The sequence below is a fragment of the Chiloscyllium punctatum genome, chromosome 1 (assembly GCF_047496795.1).
Source record: "Chiloscyllium punctatum isolate Juve2018m chromosome 1, sChiPun1.3, whole genome shotgun sequence".
NCBI classification, from domain to species: domain Eukaryota; kingdom Metazoa; phylum Chordata; class Chondrichthyes; order Orectolobiformes; family Hemiscylliidae; genus Chiloscyllium; species Chiloscyllium punctatum.
The window spans coordinates 114,803,161-114,823,099 of record NC_092739.1 but is presented as its reverse complement, the minus strand read 5'-3'; the positions used below and the strand labels follow the sequence as shown (position 1 = coordinate 114,823,099).

At 43.3% G+C, this 19,939-nt stretch overlaps 1 protein-coding gene across 2 annotated transcripts in view; it reads right to left on the bottom strand.

Moving 5' to 3' along the window:
• Positions 1 to 19,939, bottom strand: part of LOC140478981 (kinesin-like protein KIF24) — a 126,421-nt gene that overhangs the window by 53,408 nt on the left and 53,074 nt on the right. For both annotated transcript variants that reach the window (XM_072572706.1, XM_072572714.1), the window contains 3 exons: positions 11,762 to 11,977; positions 10,470 to 10,557; positions 1,349 to 1,470 (listed from right to left, as the gene is read on the bottom strand). In XM_072572706.1, coding sequence (XP_072428807.1) covers positions 1,349 to 1,470; positions 10,470 to 10,557; positions 11,762 to 11,977 — 426 coding nt within the window. The remainder of the gene's footprint in view (positions 1 to 1,348; positions 1,471 to 10,469; positions 10,558 to 11,761; positions 11,978 to 19,939) is intronic.

Genomic DNA, 19,939 nt, shown 5'->3' with positions numbered 1-19,939 from the left:
TTAGAGAGAATTGTAAGGGATAGGATTTATGAACATCTGGATAGGAATAATGTGATCAAGGATAGTCAGCATGGTTTTGTGAAGGGCAGGTCGTGCCTCACAAACCTTATTGAGTTCTTTGAGAAGGTGACCAATGAAGTGGACGAGAGTAAAGCAGTAGACGTGGTGTATATGGATTTTAGCAAGGCGTTCGATAAGGTACCCCATGGCAGGCTAATGCAAACACTACGGAGGTATGGCACTGAGGGTGCATTAGAGGTTTGGATTAGGAATTGGCTGGCTGGAAGGAGACAGAGGTAGTAGTTGATGGTATAGGTTCATCTTGGAGAGCAGTGTTCCACAAGGATCTGTTTTGGGACCATTGCTGTTTGTCATTTTTATAAATGACCTGGAGGAGGGGCTTGAAGGCTGGGTGAGCAAGTTTGCGGATGACACGAAAGTCAGTGGAGTTGTGGACAGTGAAGAAGGATGTGGCAGGTTACAGCGGGATATAGATAAGTTGCAGAGCTGGGCAGAAAGGTGGCAAATGGAATTCAATGTAGCTAAGTGTGAAGTCATTCACTTTGGTAGGAGTAACAAGAAGATGGATTACTGGGCTAATGGTAGACTACTTGGTAGTGTGATGAGCAGAGGGATCTTGGTGTCCATGTACACAGATCTCTGAAAGTTGCCACCCAGGTAAATAGTGCTGTGAAGAAGGAATTGAGTTCCGGAGTCCTGAGGTCATGTTGCAGTTGTATAAGACTCTGATGCGGCCTCATCTGGAATATTGTGTGCAGTTTTGGTCGCCATACTATAGGAAGGATGTGGAGGCATTGGAACGAGTGCAGAGGAGGTTTACCAGGATGTTGCCTGGCATGGTAGGAAGATTGTATGAGGAAAGGCTGAGGCACTTGGGGCTTTTCTCATTGGAGAAAAGAAGGTTTAGGGGAGATTTGATAGAGGTGTACAAGATGATTAGGGGTTTAGATAGGGTTGACAGTGAGAACCTTTTTCCACTAATGAAGTCAGCTGTTACTAGGGGACACAGCTTTAAATTAAGGTGTGGTAGGTATAGGACAGATGTTAGGGGTAGATTTTTTACTCAGCGGGTTGTGAGTTCATGGAATGCCCTGCCAGTAGCAGTGGTGGACTCTCCCTCTTTATGGTCATTCAAGCGGACATTGGATAGGCATATGGAGGTTATTGGGCTAGTGTAGGTTAGGTAGGCTTTGATCGGCGCAACATCGAGGGCCGAAGGGCCTGTACTGCGCTGTTCTTTTGATAGCTTACTCCATCATTACCATGTCTAGTGAATCCAACTCTTCAGATTGTTAAATTATTTAAAATGCAAATAAGAACATTTTACCTTCCAACAATTGTATCATTTAGGTTTTTAAGCTGGACTTGAATAATAGCATGTGAACGTGAGGAATCTGTATTTATCCCAGAAGCACCAGTACTCCGTGCTTTACTGCCCCAAGAAATCACCTGAAATGAGATTCAAAGCAAACGAAAGAATTTACATGTTGTTTACATGTTGTTAAAATGCAGATCAAAATACATGCAGACGAAATTTACGGGAATTTTTGGCAGTTAGTTAAATTAAAGTGTTTAGTTTACAAGAATCATAGAATAGAATTTTAGAATCCCTACAGTATGGAAGCAAGCCATTTGACCCATCAAAGCCACACCACACTGACCTTCCAAACAGCATCCCACCCAGATCCAACTCCCTACCCTATCTCTATAAACCTGCATTTCTCATGGCCAATCCATCGAGCCTGCACATAGCTTAACACAATTGTCAAATCAGCATGGCCAATCCACCTAACCTGTACATCTTTGGACTGTGGGAGGAAACTGGAGTACCCAGAGGAAACAAACACAGACATGGGAAAAATGTGCCAACTGTACACAGATAGTCACTCGAAGGTGGAATCTAACCTGGGTCCACTGTTACACTGTGAGGCAGCATTGCTAACTGCTGAGTCACTGTCCCCTTTACTGGTTAGTTTTTTCTATTGGTTAAAGTTTTTGATGAAACTATAATCTGTTTGTATTTTTACGGCGTTTTTGTTTTTATGGTGTGCTGAGTAACTATAGACCGGTCAAATGTTATCCGCAGCACATTTGCAGACATTTAGGGGAAGTTGAGCCAGATATCATATTTGTGAAGTCCTTAGCATGTGTGCAGTGAATGCTCACTGGAAGTACTTAGAACAGGTGATCATGCCATCAACCAGAACATAAAGCCAATTTGAGACCACCAGTGCCACTCGTAATATTAAGAGCTCAATATTCCAGCTCACATCCTCTCCTAACCATGCACAGCTCAACTCATACTCAAAACAACGAAAGGATGCCTTACCAATGATACTTAGAAAGGATAATTAATTATTTGCAGGTCAGATGTGGTTGATATAATGTGCTTGTTGCATCTATTGTGTAAGTGTTTGGTACTCCATTATTGTTTAAAGTTGCAAACATTTGCAGTGAGTATTGTGGCACATGTTCAAGAATTATTTGCTGATTTCAAGGTCCTGGACCAACAAATCCTTCTCAACCATGGTTGCAGTTTTGGAAATCCCCTTGACTTAGAGAATAAACAGAGGCTACATGGAGTAAGACAAACTATTGAACGAGAGCGAGGAATGACTCTCAAAAAGAGGACACATCTAACCAGACTGTTCAGAGAACATTCTTTTCACCTGAGCCTCATGGAGGGACAGTGTGTCAGCACAAGGATCATTATCCATGGAGGTAAAGGTGACTGCAGTGATAAATTATTGTACATCTGACTGATTCCAAGCAGGAACTAGAGACACTTAAAACATTTCACAGTTTAATGTAAAGAAGGGCACTGAGACACAGTACTCAGTGACATCCATGCAGCAACGCATTGCCCCCATTAGCAGCTCCAATAAAAGAACACCTGTCATGTACATCTCAGACATAAGACAAGCCAATAGGGCCACATCCACCTCCTCAGAGGTCACAAATATAGGTAGGCAAAAACAGAAATTTGATCAGTGGTGACTCCATCACTAGCAAAAGTCCAGGTATATGTCTTTTAGAGCATGATGTAAATATTGACCATGAGGTCTGATATATAAGCCTCTTTTCATTTTTGGCAAGATAGGCTTTTGATCCTTTGCTGAACGTATGGCCTCCATTGTGTTCCTACCCATTATCCTTCAGTTCTGTTCTAGCACCTAGGGCACTACCCTTCCTTAGGGGTGTTTCTTATCACAACTGAACCAAAATCCGAGAAGCATGCTCCCCTCATCAAACACAGCATTCTTTGTGCTCAGATAGTCCCCAGCTACGCTCAAAACTCCTGCAGAGCCAGAGCACCGCTTGACCGCTCTCCCTGAAATTTGCAATAACCTAATGGCACCCAATTCCTTTCTGTGTTTTCACTTTCTCATGGGGGCCCATGAATTCCCTGGGGTGGCTATGATTGGCTTCTTATTGCCTTTGCATTTGCACACCCATCAAATCCACAATACCCCACAACAGGCTCTGAACAGGCTCGCGAATAACCTTAATTGCAGTGGATAACTGGTCACTTGGAGCAGTGAGGTCACACACCCTCATCACCATAGTGCAAATCACTTGCACTGAAAGTAGCATCAGAAAATAGGCACACAGACATTTTCATCCTCACTGAACATTGTTTTGTTGTGGAGGCTGAAAATTCATCCCATTAACTCTACCTCTCTGTCCATAGAGGTAAAAACAATAACTGCAGATGCTGAAAACCAAATACTGGATTAGTGGTGCTGGAAGAGCAGAGCAGTTCAGGCAGCATCCAAGGAGCAGCGAAATCGACGTTTCGGGCAAAAGCCATCAAGGGCTTATGCCCGAAACATCGATTTCGCTGCTCCTTGGATGCTGCCTGAACTCTCTGTCCATAGATGCTATCCAATCATTTTTCAACATTTTATGAAAGAATCTGAGATGCTCCTACATAACTTCCACTTGCTGTAAGATATCCTCAAAGTTGCATCAACACACCCTCAAGTAAAAACAGTGCATGGCACCAATAAAAAGTAAGAAATTACATGAGAATGAGGCACTGAACTAATAATCCACAGAACCAGGCTAATGATCTACAAAACTGGGTTCAAATCCCACTATGGCAGATGGTGACATTTGAATCTAAATCTGGAATTTTTTTTAAAAAACCTCTTCTAATGTTAACCATGAAACCATGGTCAATTGCTATAAAAACTAACTGGTTCAATAATGTTCCTCAAGGAAAACCTGGCCTATGTTCAGCTCCAGATAGCTGCCTGTGGCCTTCCCTGATCCATTGCTCTACCAACCCACCTTACCCCCGACCATGGTTCTTGAGTCACGTTCATGAACTCCACACTATTGCAGTCTGAACAGCAGCCACCTGGTGGTACTCAGAAGTGGCATTCCCACCATTTAAGGGGTAAAAGCTCCACATGACTGAGAGACACAAAATTATATAAGGCTCGCAGAAATAGCCAAGATGGCAATGCTCTCTGGTGTCTGCACTAAGTTAATTGCATACAATTCTGCCATTGCTAGTTAGGAATGGATTTAGGGAGGATTTAGAGTAGCTGCTGAAGACCTTTTGATGTAGGAAGATTCATTCATGGATTGTGGGCATTGCTGGCTGTGCCAGTATTTATTGCCCATCCCTAATTCCCAGGGGGCAGTTAAGATTCAACCACATTCAATCTGGGGTCTGGAGTCACATGTATACAAGACCAGATAGGGGCAGTAGATTTCCTCCCCTGGAGAACATTACTGACGGGTTTTAACAACAACCAGTTGTGGTTACATGGTTAATTATTAGGTAAGCTTTTTAATTCTAGATTGGAAAAATTTCTGGCTGTAACAGCTGCTCCTTTTTTTGAGGTATTTTAGGTGTTGGAGGTGATTTCCTCGAATTCCATGAGCAGCAAATACTGTTTTATAAGCTGTTGCATTTTTTTTCTCCAAAGTTCCAAAACAAAGTCAAAACAACAGCACTTTTAAAAGGGAGAGGAACAGACAGTATAGAGCAGATGAATGCATGGCTGAGGAGCTGGTGTTTGGCAGAAAGATTCACATTTTTGGATCATTGGAATCTCTTTTAGGGTAGAAGTGACCTGTACAAGAAGGACGGATTGCACCCAAATTGGAAGGGGACTAATATACTGGCAGGGAGATTTGCTAGAGCTGCTCAGAAGGATTTAAACTAGTAAGGTTGGGGGGGCGCAGGTGGGACCCAGGGAGATAGTGAGGAAAGAGATCAATCTGAGACTGGCACAGTTGAGAAAAGAAGCAAGTCAAACAGTCAGGGCAGGCAGTGATAAAGCAGAGAACAAGGTAGGACTAATTAATTAAAAGTACATTTGTTTCAATGCAAGGGACATGGTTAAGAACATGGGACTGGGATATCAAAGCAATTACAGAAATATTGCTCAGGGATGGACAGGACTGGCAGCTTAATGTTCCAGGATACAAATGCTACAGGAAAGAATAGAAAGGGAGGCAAGAGAGGATGCGGAGTGGCATTTTTGATAAAGGATAGCATTACAGCTGGACTGAGGGAGGATATTCCCAGAAATACATCCAGGGGATCAAAGTTTAGGAGAAGATTTGTAACTTGGGTGCTCGTTGTTGTGGTTCTGTTCGCCGAGTTGGGAATTTGTCTTGCAAACGTTTCGTCCCCTGTCTAGGTGACATCATCAGTGCTTGGGAGCCTCCTGTGAAGCGCTCCTGTGCTGTTTCCTCCGGCATTTATAGTGGCCTGTATCTGCCGCTTCCGGTTGTCAGTTCGAGCTGTCTGCTGCAGTGGTCGGTATATTGGGTCCAGGTCGATGTATTTGTTGATAGAGTCTGTGGATGAGTGCCATGCCTCTAGGAATTCCCTGGCTGCTCTCTGTTTGGCTTGCCCTAAAATGGTAGTGTTGTCCCAGTCGAATTCATGTTGCTTGTCGTCTGTGTATGTGGCTACTAAGGATAGCTGGTCGTGTCGTTTCGTGGCTAGTTGGTGTTCATGTATACGGATCGTTAACTGTCTTACAAAATCCCATGCAAGGACTTCACAAAACACTACATCGGACAAACAGGAAGACAGTTAACCTACTCTTGGGAAATAAGGCAGGGCAAGTGTCTGAGCTGTCAGTGGGGGAGTACTTTTGGGCCAGCGACCATAATTCTATTAGATTTAAAATAGTGATGGAAAAAGATAGACCAGATCTAAAAGTTGAAGTTGTAAATTGGAAAGGCCAATTTTGACAGTATTAGGCAAGAACTTTCAAAAGCTGACTGGGGGCAAATGTTCGCTAGTAAAGAGATGGCTGGAAAATGGGAAGCCTTCAGAAATGAAATAACGAGAGTCCAGAGAAAGTATATTCCTGTGAAGGAGAAAGGGAAGGTTGGTAGGTATAGGGAATGCTGGATGACGAAAGAAATTGAGTGTTTGGTTAAGAAAAAGAAGGAAGCATCTGCCAGGTATAGACAAGATAGGTCAAATGGATGCTTAGAAGAGTATAAAGGCAGTAGGAATATATTTAAGAGGGAAATCAGAGGGCAAAATGGGGACATGAGATAGCTTTTGCAAATAGAATTAAGGAGAATCCAAAGGGTTTTTACAAATACATAAAGGACAAAAGAGTAACTAGGGAGAGAATGGGGCCCCTCAAAGATCAGCAAGGTGGCCTTTGCGTGGAGCCGCAGAAAAAGGGGGAAATACTAAACGAGTATTTAGCATCAGTGTTTACTGTGGAAAAGGACATGGAAGGTATAGAATGTAGGGAAATAGATGGTAACATTTTGGAAAAAGGCCATATTACAGAAGAGGAAGCGCTGGATATCTTGAAACACATAAAAGTGGATAAATCCCTAGGAATGATCAGGTGTATCCTAGAACTCTGTGGGAAGCTCGAGAAGTGATTGCTGGGCTCTTGCTGAGATATTTGTATCATCGATAGTCACAGGTGAGGTGTGGGAAGTATGGAGGATGGCTAGTGTGGTGCCACTGTTTAAGAAAGGTGGTAAGGACAAACCAGGGAACTATAGACCAGTCAGCCTGACGTCAGTGTTGGGCAAGTTGCTGGAGGGAATCTTGAGGGACAGGATGTGCATGTATTTTGGAAAGGCAAGGACTGATTAGGGAGAATCAACATGGCTTTGTGCATGGGAAATCATGTCTCACAAACTTGATTGAGCTTTTTGAAAAAGTAACAAAGAGGATTGATGAGGGCAGAGCGGTAGATGTGATCTATATGGACTTCAGTAAGGCGTTTGACAAGGTTCCCCATGAGAGACTGGTTAGCAAGGTTAGATCTCATGGAATACAGGGAGAACTATGGTGGCTCAGTGGTTAGCACTGCTGCCTCACAGCACCAGGGTCCCAGGATCAATTCCAGCCTCGGGCGACTGTCTGTGTGGAGTTTGCACATTCTCCCTGTGTCTGCATGGGTTTCCTCCAGGTGTTCCGGTTTCCTCCCACAGTCCAAAGATGTGCAGGTCAGGTGAACTGGCCATGTTAAATGACCCATATCATGAGGTGCATTAGTCAGAGGGAAATGGGTCTTGGTGGATTACTCTTTGGAGGGTCGGTGTGGACTGATTGGGCCGAAGGGCTTGTTTCCACAGTGTAAGGAATCTAAAAAATCTAGCCATTTGGATACAGAACTGGCTCAAAGGTAAAAGGCAGAGGGTGGTGGTGGAGGTTGTTTATTAGACTAGAGGCCTGTGACCAGTGGAGTGCCACAAGGATTGGTGCTGGCTCCACTTCTTTTTGTCATTTACATAAATTATTTGGATGTGAGCATAAGAGGTATAGTCAGAAATTTGGAGGTGACACCAAAATTGGAGGTGTAGTGGACAGCAAAGGTTACCTCAGATTATAACAGGATCTGGACCAGATGGGCCAATGGGATGACAAGTGGCAGACGGAGTTTAATTCAGATAAATGCGAAATGCTACATTTTGGGAAAGCAAATCTTAGTGGGATTTATACACTTATAGACTTAATGGTAATGTCCTAGGGAATGTTGCTGAACAAAGAGACCTTGGAGTGCAGGTTCATAGTTCCTTGAAAGTGGAGTCACAGGTAGATAGGATAGTGAAGAAGGCATTTGAATGCTTTCCTATATTGGTCAGAGCATTGAGTACAGGAGTTGGGATGTCATGTTGCGGCTGTACAGGACATTAGTTAGGCCACTGTTGCAATTCTGGTCTCCTTCCTATTGGAAAGGTGTTGTGAAACTTGAAAGGGTTCAGAAAAGATTTACAAGGATGTTGTTGTAGTTGGAGGACTTGAACTATAGGGAGAGGCTGAACAGGTTGAGACTGTTTTCCCTGGTTCGTCAGAGGCCGAGGGGTGACCTTATAGAGGTTTACAAAATCATGTGGGACATGGGTAGGATAAATAGAGGGTGGAGGAGTACTAGAGGTTTAGGCTGGGAGGGGAAAGATATAAAAGAGACCTAAGGAGCAACATTTTCACACAGAGGATGGTATGTGTATGGAATGAGCTGCCAGAGGAAGTGGTGGAGGCTAGTACAATTGCAACATTTAAAAGGCATTTGGATGGGTATATGAATAGGAAGGGTTTGGAGGAATTCGGGCTGGGTGCTGTCAGGTGGGACTAAATTGGGCTGGGGTATCCGGTTGGCATGGACGAGTTGAACCAAAGGGTCTGTTTCCATGCTGTACATCTCTATGACTCTATGAGTTCTATTGAATTCAAATTTCTTCATCTCTCATGACGTGAGTCAAACCCATGTCCCCATAACATTTGCCTAGTTTCTGGATTATTAGTCCATTCAAATAGTCCCAGAGATGAGGGACTTCCATTGTATGCATGGATTGGAGAAGTAGGGGGTTGTTCTTATTAGAGCAGAGAGTGTTATTTGATGAAATAGTGATAAGATTTAATAAGTGTTCAAAATCATGAGATCTCTAGATGGAGTAGATCTAGAGGAACTGGGTCAAAATCCTGAAATCCCTTCCCTCTGGCCACAGTGGGTCATCCTTCAGCACATGGACTACAGAAATTCAAGAAGGCAGCTCATACCACCTTCTCAAAAGCAACTAGGGTCAAGCGATGACCAAGCCAGCAACACCCAGATCTCACGAGTGAATAAAAAAAAATTCTCATTGGTGGAAGTTTAGAACCAGAGGGCAGAATTTAAAGGTGATTGGCAATGAAGAAAAGCTTTATTACCCAACGAGTAATCATGATGTGAAATTCATTACCTCAAAAGGACAATAGATCTAAGTTCAATCATGATTCTCACAAGACAATCAGATAAATACGTAAAGTGAAATATTTTGCAGAGCAACTGTGAAAGGACTGGGAATGGGATTGCTTTCACAAGAACTCAGCATGTGCTGAATTGGTGCACTCAGTGCTGTTATCAATCTATGAATTTGATATTTTAACAATGAAATCTGTTTCATATCACTTGACTTGACCAGCTTTCCAAAACTACTTTTGATATGCTTTCCCACATTGCAACATTAACTATTGTTGTCCTCATTCCGTCAACATGCCACAACCCAAAGGACTAGCCATACTACCAAACATCAAAAACATTTCTGAACTGACAGCCAAACTATTGCGACCACTAGGACTCATAACAGCACACAAACCAACAGGCACTCTCAGACAACAACTCACCAGGACGAAGGACCCGATACCCAGCATGAGCAAAACCAATGAAGTGTACAAAATCCCATACAAGGACTGCACAAAACACTACATAGGACAAACAGAAAGACAGCTAATGATCCGCATCCATGAACACCAACTAGCCACGAAACGACACAACCAGCTATCCTTAGTAGCCACACACTCAGATGACAAGCAACATGAGTTTGACTGGGACAACACTATTATTATAGGACAAGCCAAACAGAGAACAGCCAGGGAATTCCTCGAGACATGGCACTCATCCACAGATTCAATCAACAAGCACATCGACCTGGACCCAATATACCAGCCACTGCAACGGACAGCTGGAACTGACAACCAGAAGCAGCAGATACAAATCACTATAAATGCCGGAGGAAACATCACAGAAGTGCTTCACAGGAGGCTCCCAAGCACTGATGATGTCACCTAGACAGGGGACGAAACGTCTGCAACACAAATTCCCAGCTCGGCGAACAGAACCACAACAACGAGCATCCGAGCTACAAATCTTCTCCCAAACTTTGAACAACATTAACTATATTTCACAAGTACTTCTTCAGCTCCAAAGTCCAATGGGACATCCTGAAGTTGCACAACAAAGGTGCCACATCAAATACAAGTCACTCTTTTGTTTTCACTTCACCCTTGGCTGACTCGTCTCACTGTGTAACACTGCATTAAACAGCATTTAGAAGGTGATGTGAAATATCATATAGTTGATACTTGATCAATGCTCGTTAAGTCAAAACTCCCACTGCTCATGTTTATGGAAAGAGCACTGTTAAATTCAATACTTAACATTTTCTTTTTCAAGTACCTCTAACAAGGTTTGCACTGCATCCACTTGAATTTCACGCAATCCCACAATTTGTACTGTATGGTTGCCATCTTCCCTGGCAAACAATCTAGAAATGAGAGTATGTAAAACTCATAAATCAATAAATACAATAACATGATTGCTGACTTCCTAAACAAACATTCATCAAATGCCTCTGCAGAAAGGTACTTCAGTTACTTCATAATATATCACAGTGCTACTGCACACTGTGCAAAATGAAAACCTTCTTTCTGAAACATCTACTGACTAATCCTTTGGACAAATTAGTACACACTTATGTCTGATACAGCAGGGTTTTGACCAGTGCTGATGAGTTTATAAGTATGAGTCATGATACAATGTGTAAAAACAGGAGCCCCATGTTGGCCAAAAAAACAAGTGCAAAATTGTTCTTGCACAAGTAGTTTAGCAACAGATAGTTAAGTTTTTTTTAAGTCAAAGCTATCACACAAAGCTTACAGTTCAAAAGATCAGTCACTGAATTATTAAGAGGTCTCCTATTACCATTTAGCATTGCACTACATAAAATCTCATCTGTTATTTATCCACTCACCCTGTAAGATGTGTTTGCAACTTCAATTACGTTTGCATAGACTTCCACATTATTGTAGCACAGCAAATTTTGTTTTAACAGGCAACTTATGAACTCATACTCTTGATAAACTGGCAAAAATTATACACCTGAAACACTGGAAGTTGAATGTATTATCGCATATCCAAATAGTCAGTTGAGGGTGCAGGTAAGAAGGCTCACTGCCGATAAGTTTTATTTAAGGCAAAATTGCATAATTAGTGAAGTGTTTCATGGTGTATATAAAGTAGTTGTGGTTTTGGTTGCAATAGGTTTCTATATCTGGTGTGTGTTTTTACATTGAATATATACATTGAATAGATCAACTAGAATATTTGATCAACCAGTTCGCTTCCCTGGTCCCATAGGTGCTGGTTAAAAAAAAGGTTTGCTGTACTTCCAATTTATTTTCATCCAGACATTTCAACAGGATTCCTCCCAATTTTCAGCTAAACAATTTATATATGTATTTATTCATTTGTTAAATGCTGGCCTTTCGAGAAATGCTCAAACCCCTCAAAAGGAATAAAAAAGTCACTTTCAACTTGATGTGACATGCTAAAATATGATTTTATACCACATAACATCAAAAAGGCCAAATGTCAATTTTTCTAAAATAATAGTTTTACTACTAAATCCCAACAATATTACAATATATAAATAATCCAATTGTGCCTAAATTATAGTCACATTACCATACCTTTTTCGACTATTCAGCAAGTCATATAGTTGGCCACAGTATATCTCATAGAAGCTTATCCAGATGAAAAGAGGTCTGTCTCGCTCGGATGTCTGCAATTGTGTAAAGATGTCCTCAGCAGCAAGTGCATATAGCCCTGGATTTTGATCAGTCCCAATCATAGTATAAGTTTTTCCAGCTCCAGTCTGTCCATATACAAAGCACGTTGCCATTCCACTAAAGGAGATAAAATTTGTATAAATCAATAAGAAAAAGAAGACATATTCACACAGTTTGAGTTTTTGTTTACCAAGTGTGAACTGCACACTCTCATCCTATAGAGACACACTTCAATCTCACACTTAGCACCAGTTTGATAAATCATGCATGACTTACAACAGCATTCCTCATTTGTGCTGTTGAAGGCAAAGGCCCATATCAAGGACACAAGAGATAACAAGTAGAATTGACCATATAGTCTTAGGTAAAAACAATGACTGCAGATGCTGGAAACCAGATTATGGATTAGTGGTGCTGGAAGAGCACAGCAGTTCAGGCAGCATCCAAGTAGCTTCGAAATCGACATTTCGGGCAAAAGCCCTTCATGATGAAGGGCTTTTGCCCAAAACGTCAATTTCGAAGCTACTTGGATGCTACCTGAACTGCTGTGTTCTTCCAGCACCACTAATCCATATAGTCTTAGGCTGTAACTCTGCTTTAAACCCTGTGACTATACTGCTCTTTTAACAAGGTTATGTTGTCCTTGTTTTTTTTATCAGCGAGGTTATAAAAGACACAGACTCTGAAAAGTCTAAGTTGAAGGATTTTAGGGCCAATTTGATTATAGCTAACTGACACTGCCTCAGTAAAGGGGAGTTAAGAGTGTGTTGCTGGAAAAGCACAGTAGGTCAGGCAGCATTCGAGGAGCAGGAAAATCGACGTTTCAGGCCGGAGCCCTTCATGAGGAATCTCCTGAATGTGAGGAAGAAGGTGACAGGTCACAGGGGGAGTGATGAACAGGTCTGGAGGTGGTGCTGAGTTGGAGGCTTGGGATTGGGATAATGTGGCAGTGGTGGTGGCGATGAGGAAGCTGTAGAAATCCACATTTATCCCATGTGGACGCAGAGTCCCAAGGCGGAAAATGAGATGTTTTTCTCCAGGCAAGATCCGCAAGAAGGCGTCCCGTCTCACCGATGTCGAGGAGACCACACCAATGCAGTAGCTGAGATTGGTAGAGGACCAGTTTTGGGACCACTGCTGTTTGTCATTTTTATAAATGACTTAGACGCGGGCATAGGTGGATGGATTAGTAAATTTGCAGACGACACTAAAGTCGGTGGAGTGGTGGACAGTTTGGAAGAATGTTACAGGTTGCAGGGGGACGTGGATAAACTGCAGAATTGGGCTGAGAGGCGACAAATGGAGTTCAATGCAGTGAAATGTGAGGTGATGCACTTTGGGAAGAATAACAGGAAGGCAGAGTACTGGGTCAATGGAAAGATTCTTGGTAGTGTGGAGGTGCAGAGGAGTCCATGTACATAGATCCCTGAAAGTTGCCACCCAGGTGGATAGTGCTGTTGAGAAGGCATACGGTGTGTTAGGTTTCATTCATAGAGGGTTGAGTTCCGGAGCTGCAATATCATGCTGCAACTATACAAAACACTGGTGTGGCCACACTTGGAATATTGTGTACAGTTCTGGTCCCCATATTTCGGGAAGGATGTGGAAGCATGGGAAAAAGTGCAGACGAGATTTACCAGGATGTTGCCTGGTCTGGAGGGAAGGTCTTATGAGGAAAGGCTGAGAGACTTGGGTCAGTTCTCATTGGAAAGAAGAAGGCTAAGAGGGGATTTGATAGATGATCAGAGGATAAAGTAGGGTAGACAGTGAAAGTCTTTTTCCTTGGATGATGACGCCAGCTTGTACAAGGGTGCACAACTACAAATTGAGGGGGGATAGATTTAAAATAGATTTAAGACAGATGTCAGAGGTAGGTTCTTTATGCAGAGAGCGGTAAGGGGGGAATGCCCTACCTGCTAATGTAGTCAATTCAGCCACATTACAGAGATTTAAATAATCCTTAGATAAGCACATGGATGATTTTGGGATCGTATAGGGGGACAAGCTGAGAATAGTTTACAGGTCGGCGCAACATCGAGGGCCAAAGGGCCTGTTCTGCGCTGTATTGTTCTATGTCCTAGGTACAGATAAATTTCTGACTGATGTGGAAGGATCCTTTGGGGCCTTGGATGGAGGTGAGGGGAGTGGTGTGGGCGCAGGTTTTGCACTTCCTGAGGTGGCAGGGAAAGGTGCCAGTAGTGTGGTGTGGGCTCGTGGGGGACGTGGACCTGACAAGGGAGTAGGGGAGGGAATGCTGATAGGGGTGGGGAGGGAGGTATACCTTTGGTGATGGGGTCTGTTTGAAGGTGGCAGAGGATGATGCAATGTATGCATAGGTTGGTGGGGTGGAAGGTGAGGACCAGGATGGTTCTGTTCTTGTTGAATTGGGAGGAGTGGGGTTCAAGGGCAGTAGTGCATGAAGTGGCAGAGATGAGCTGGAGGGCATCATCAACCACGTGGGAAGGAAAGTTGCAATCATGGAAGGAGGAGACCATCTCGGACTTTGAGGTGGAATTGGTCATCCTGGGAACAGATGCACCAGAAGCGGAGGAATTGGGAATAAGGGATGACGTTTTTTAAGGTGGGAAGAGGTGTAGTCTAGGTAGCTGTGGGAGTCAGTGGGCTTGTAGTAGATATCTATGGTTAGTTGGTTGCCGAAGATGGTGATGGAGAGGTCCAGGAAGAGGAGGAAGGTGTCTGAGATGGTCCGGGTGAATTTGAGGTCGGGGTGGAAGGTGTTGGTAAAGTTCAACCTCCTCGTGGGAGCACAAGGCGGCACTGAAACAGTCATCGATGTAGCAGAGGAAGGGGTGGGGGATGGTGCCAGTGTAACTGTAGAAGATGGATTGTTCCACGTTTCTGACAAACAGGCAGATACAGCTGGGTAGCCATAGCTACCCTTTTGGTTTGGAGGAAGTGGGAGAATTGGAAGGAGAAGTTGTTGAGGGTGAGGACTAGTTCAGCCAGGCGGATGATGGCATCGGTGCAAGGGTAGAAGTTGGGACGGTGTGAGGGAAGAAATGGAGGACTTGGAGACTTTTGTCATGGTGGATCAATGTGTACAGGCACTGATGTCTATGGTGAAGATGAGGCGGTCGCGGCCAGGGAACAAAAATCTTGGAGGAGGTGAAGGGTAGGAGTGGTGTCCCGAACGTAGGTGGGGAGCTCCTGGACAAAGGAGAACAGGGCGATGTCGAGGTGGAAGAGATGAGTTCAGTGGGTCAGGTTGAGACATTGGCAGTCACGTTTGTGAATCTTTGGTGGGAGGTAGAATCAGGCTGTGTGGGGTTCACGAGACAATGAGGTTGGAGGCTGTGGGTGGAAGATCCCCTGAGGTGATGAGGTTGTGGATGGTCTAGGAGATGATAGTTTGGTGATGGGAAATGAGGTCATAATCAAGGGACAGTTGGAGGAGATGTCTGCGAGTTGGCACCTGGCTTCAGTGGTGTAGAGGTGTAGAGCCACACTACTACTGCACCCCCCACTTGCCTGCAGATTTGATGGTGAGGTTGGGGTTCGAGGGAGTTGAGGGTTGCGCATTGTAAGGGTGGTAGGTTGGAGTGGGTGAGGGGGGTGGAAAGGTTGAGGCGGTGGATGTCACAGCAACAGTTTGAAATGAAGAGGTCAAGGGCGGGTAACAGGCTGGCACATCGTCCAGGTGGATGGGGTGTGTTGGAGACAGGAGAAGGGGTCCTCAGTGGGTCGAGGGGTGTCCTGGTTGATAAAGTGGGCCTAAAGGCAGAGGCGGCAGAAGAAACGTTTAAGGTCACAGCATTATGTCGAGCTCATTCTGGGAGCGTTGAGGGATAAAGATCAGGCCTTTGCTGAGAACTAAACGTTGAGGGAGAAGTCTGGGGGAATGGTGAATACACGGCAGGGATGGGAGCTAGGACCTGAAGTGGGGCTGGAGCTGGAACTGGGGGCGGATACAGTTGCTTGAGTGGGTATGATTATAGGGTCAGGGGTAACGTCACCAATAGAAGTGATGTTCACAAAGGGGGCTGAAATGGGGTTTATAGTTGTGTCCACAGGGACGGAAGTGACGTCACGAGTGACACGGCCGACGTTTCGGTTTGATTCTCTTTCTGACTTCTCTCCTATAAGACCCTGTGTTTAATTTTACCTTTTGAGCCAAGGGGTGCTTATGGGAATTGTTACAAGTATTTGGGACAGCGTTGTTAAATTAGGATAGTCTGCTGTGTTTTCAGATAGGTTAACTTATTTGGTATTCTGTTCTCCTTTGTTTGTGTTTCATTTGATTATCTTACAAATAAATTCTATTTTGTTTAAAACTAAGTGGTTTGACCTGCAGCATCTCTCCTGGAATATCCACTCTATACCTGCTTAAAACAACTAGCAAAGTTAGGGTCTTGGCTACTTTCTTGAAATGTTTTTAGGGGGTCAGGCCTGATCCATAACAGCCCACTCCCTAAATCTCTCAACAACTGATACACCAAATATCTATCTATCCCATTCTTAAATATATTCATACACAGAGCATCGACAGCCTTCTGAGGTAGAGAATTCCAAAAATTTACAACCTCTGAGCCAAGGCCTAAAATGTTTTCCAATTTTCAAGGAACTGTCCTCCTTAGAGTCACACAGCATGGAAACAGACTCTTCAGTCCAACCAGTCCATGGTAACCATGTTCCCAAACTAAACTAGTCCCGCTTGCCAGCATTTGGCCCATATCCCTCCAAACATTTCCTATTCATGTACTTATCCAAATATCTTTTAAATGTTCTAACTGTACTTGCATCCACGACTTCCTCTGGCATTTAATTCCATACATGAACCACTTGTGTAAAAGTTCGCCCCTTTTTAAAACTTTCTCCTTATCTCTGCCCTTCATGATTTTATAAACTTTTATAACGTCACCCCTCAACCACGATAGTTCAATAGTTAGGACTGCTGCCTCACAGCGCCAGAGACCCTGGTTCAATTCCAACCTCAGACGACTGTCTATATAGAGTCTGCACATTCTCCCAGTGTCTGCACATTCTCCCAGTGTCTGCATGAGCTTCCTCTGGGTGTTCCGGTTTCCTCCCGCAGTCCAAAGATGTGCAGATTAGGTGGATTGGCCATGCTAAATTGGCTACAATGTGTAGGTGAGGTGGATTTGCCAAGGGAAAGACAGGGTTACAGGGATGGAGTAGGGGGTGTGGGGTTGTGTGGGATGCTCTTTGGAGAGTCAGTGTGGACTCGATGCGCTGAATGGCCTGCTTCCACACTGTAGGGATTCTATGATATTCTTACACTCCAGTGAAAAAAACTCCCAGCTTATCCACCTATTGCATTTCTAACTACCTTCCCCCTAACCCCACCTGCCTGCAATTTATCTCTCAGCCCCCTTGGGCACCTCCCATTCCTGATGAAGAGCTTATGCTCGAAACATCAACTTTCCTGCTCCTCGAATGCTGCCTGACCATGTGTGCTTTTCCAGCACAACACTTTTTGACCCCCAGACTATCCAGTCCATTTTTATGACTCAAACTCTCCATTCCCAGCAACATCCTGGCAAATCTTTTCTGAACTCACTCCAATTTAATAACACCCTCCTGTAGCAGGGCGACCAGAACTGTACACAGTACTTCAGAAGGGGCCTCACAAGTGTCCTTTATAATACCAACATGATGTTTCAACTCCTATACTTAAACACCTAAGCAATGAGGGCAAGGATGCTACATGCTTTCTTAACTATCCTACCTGTGAGGCAAATGTACCTGAACTCCTAGGTCTCTGTTCAACAGCCTTACCCAAGGCCCTACCTTTAATTGTTTAAGTCCTGTCCTTGTTTATTTTACAAAAATGCAATATCTCACATTTTTAAAAATTAAACTCTAACTGCCACTCCTCTACCCATTGACCTTCTTCACTGTCCATTATATCACCAATTTTGCTGTAATTCACAAACTTAGTTACCATGCTTCCTTTATTCTCATCCAAATCATTTATGTAATTCAAGTAATCTTCTCAATCTGTTCAACTGTGCAATTCCCTAAAAACACAATAATAGCATATTCTACTTTCTAGCCACTTACTAAACAAATCCATAAGTGGGAACATAGGAAGAAAATGTTGCCAGGGTTGGAGGATTTGAGTTATAGGAAAAGGCTGAATAGGCTGGGGCTGTTTTCCCTGGAGCATCAGAGGTTTATAAAATCATAAGGGACATGGATGGGGTAAATAGACAAGGTCTTTTCCCTGGGGTGGAGGAGTCCAGAACTAGAGGGCATAGGTATAGGGTGAGAGGGGAAAGATATAAAAAGGGAACTAATGGGCAACTTTTTCACGCAGAGGGTGGTATGTGTATGGAATGAGCTGCCAGAGGAAGTGGTGGAGGCTGGTCCAATTGCAACATTTAAATGGCATCTGGATGGGTATATGAATAGGAAGGGTTTGGAGGGTTATGGGCCGGGTGCTGGCAAATGGGACTTGATAAGGTTGGGATATCTGGTCAGCATGGACAAGTTGGACAGAATTATCTGTTTCCATGCTGTACATCTCTATGACTCTAAAATGGAAAGCAATACTTAAAAATAAGTCATTAATTTGTGTTTGAGTTTAAAACTATCTTTGAGATTGAAAATTTAATAGGCTTGACTTGCACCATCATGTCTATGATGGAGGTTCATCCTCAATAGAATCAAACTTGAATAAATAGACGTTCCAAAATAAGGTGAGCCATTATGAAGAATGGCGACATGATGTTTTGCCTTCAACATCACAGAGGTAGAACATAATCTATATTGATGTGGTGGGGTAATATACTATGATGATCTGCTGAAATTTGCAAAGGGACAATATTTGCTCATTTAAATTTCTGTGCACATCTTGTAGGCACAATAAAGAGAGATTGACTACTCAGCAAGAAGTTGAGGACGTGTCTTCATAGATGACTACTGAAATTGTAATTTGAAATTAAGAAACTAGAGCCTTGTGCCAATGATGATAATACTTTGGAAACATTTTACTTAGTGTGTAACAGGGTAATGTACAATGTTAGCAAGGTAAAACAGCAAAGAGTAGGAGTCAACATCAACAATTAATTATCCCATTATTGTGAAATTTAGAGAGGAAATCCTAATTATTTTTATTGATTACCGCCACACTAACTCTGTTCGATTTTATTATGCATTTCTAAATGTTCAGCTATGACATCCTTTCAATCAAACTCGTTTACTAAATGACAGATGTTAAACTAACTACACCAACCTACCTTTTGTCTATCTCCTTTTTCACTAAGGTTGTATTGGTTATACTTTCCTGAAACTAAGGATTCTTTCTTTTCATTAATTGACCGGATGTGGGTATCACTGGGTAGGCTTGCATTAATTGCCCAACTTTATTTGCCCTTGAGAAGGTGGCAGTCCACTGCAGTCCCTGTGCCACAGGTGGACCCTCAATGCTGTAAAGAGGGATTTTCAGGACTTGTGCCCAACAGTACTGAAGCAATCGCAATATATTTCCAAGTTAGGAAGGTGAATGGCTTGGAAGGGAACTTATAGGTGCTGGTGTTCCCATCGACCTGTGCCATTGTCTTCCTAGATTGTGGTTTGGAATACACGGTCTAAGGAAACTTGATGGATTGCTGCAGTTCATCTTGTAGACGGTACACACTACTGCTACTCAGCATGTGTGGAGGGAGTGTTGGGGATTTGATGTCAGTCACACTGGCTGTTTTGTACTAGATGGTGTCAAGCTTCTTGAATGTCATTGGAGGTACACTCATCTAGGCAAGTGGAGAGATTTTCATCACACTCCTGAATTGTGCCTTATGGACAGGCTTTGATGAGTCAAGAAATGGGTTACTAGCCTTTGACCTGCTCCTGTAGCCAGTGTTTATATGATGAGTCCAATTCAGGTTCTGGTTAATGGTAATGCCCAAGATATTGATAATGGGGGAATTCAGTAATAGTAATGCCATAGAATGTCAAGGGACGATAATTGGAGATGGTCATTGCCTGCAATTGTGTGGTGTGAATGTTGTTACATTTGGACATGGCCAACTTGAGTATCTGAGGAGTTTTGAATGGTGCTGAATATTATTCATCGATGACAGCACATTGCTACTAATG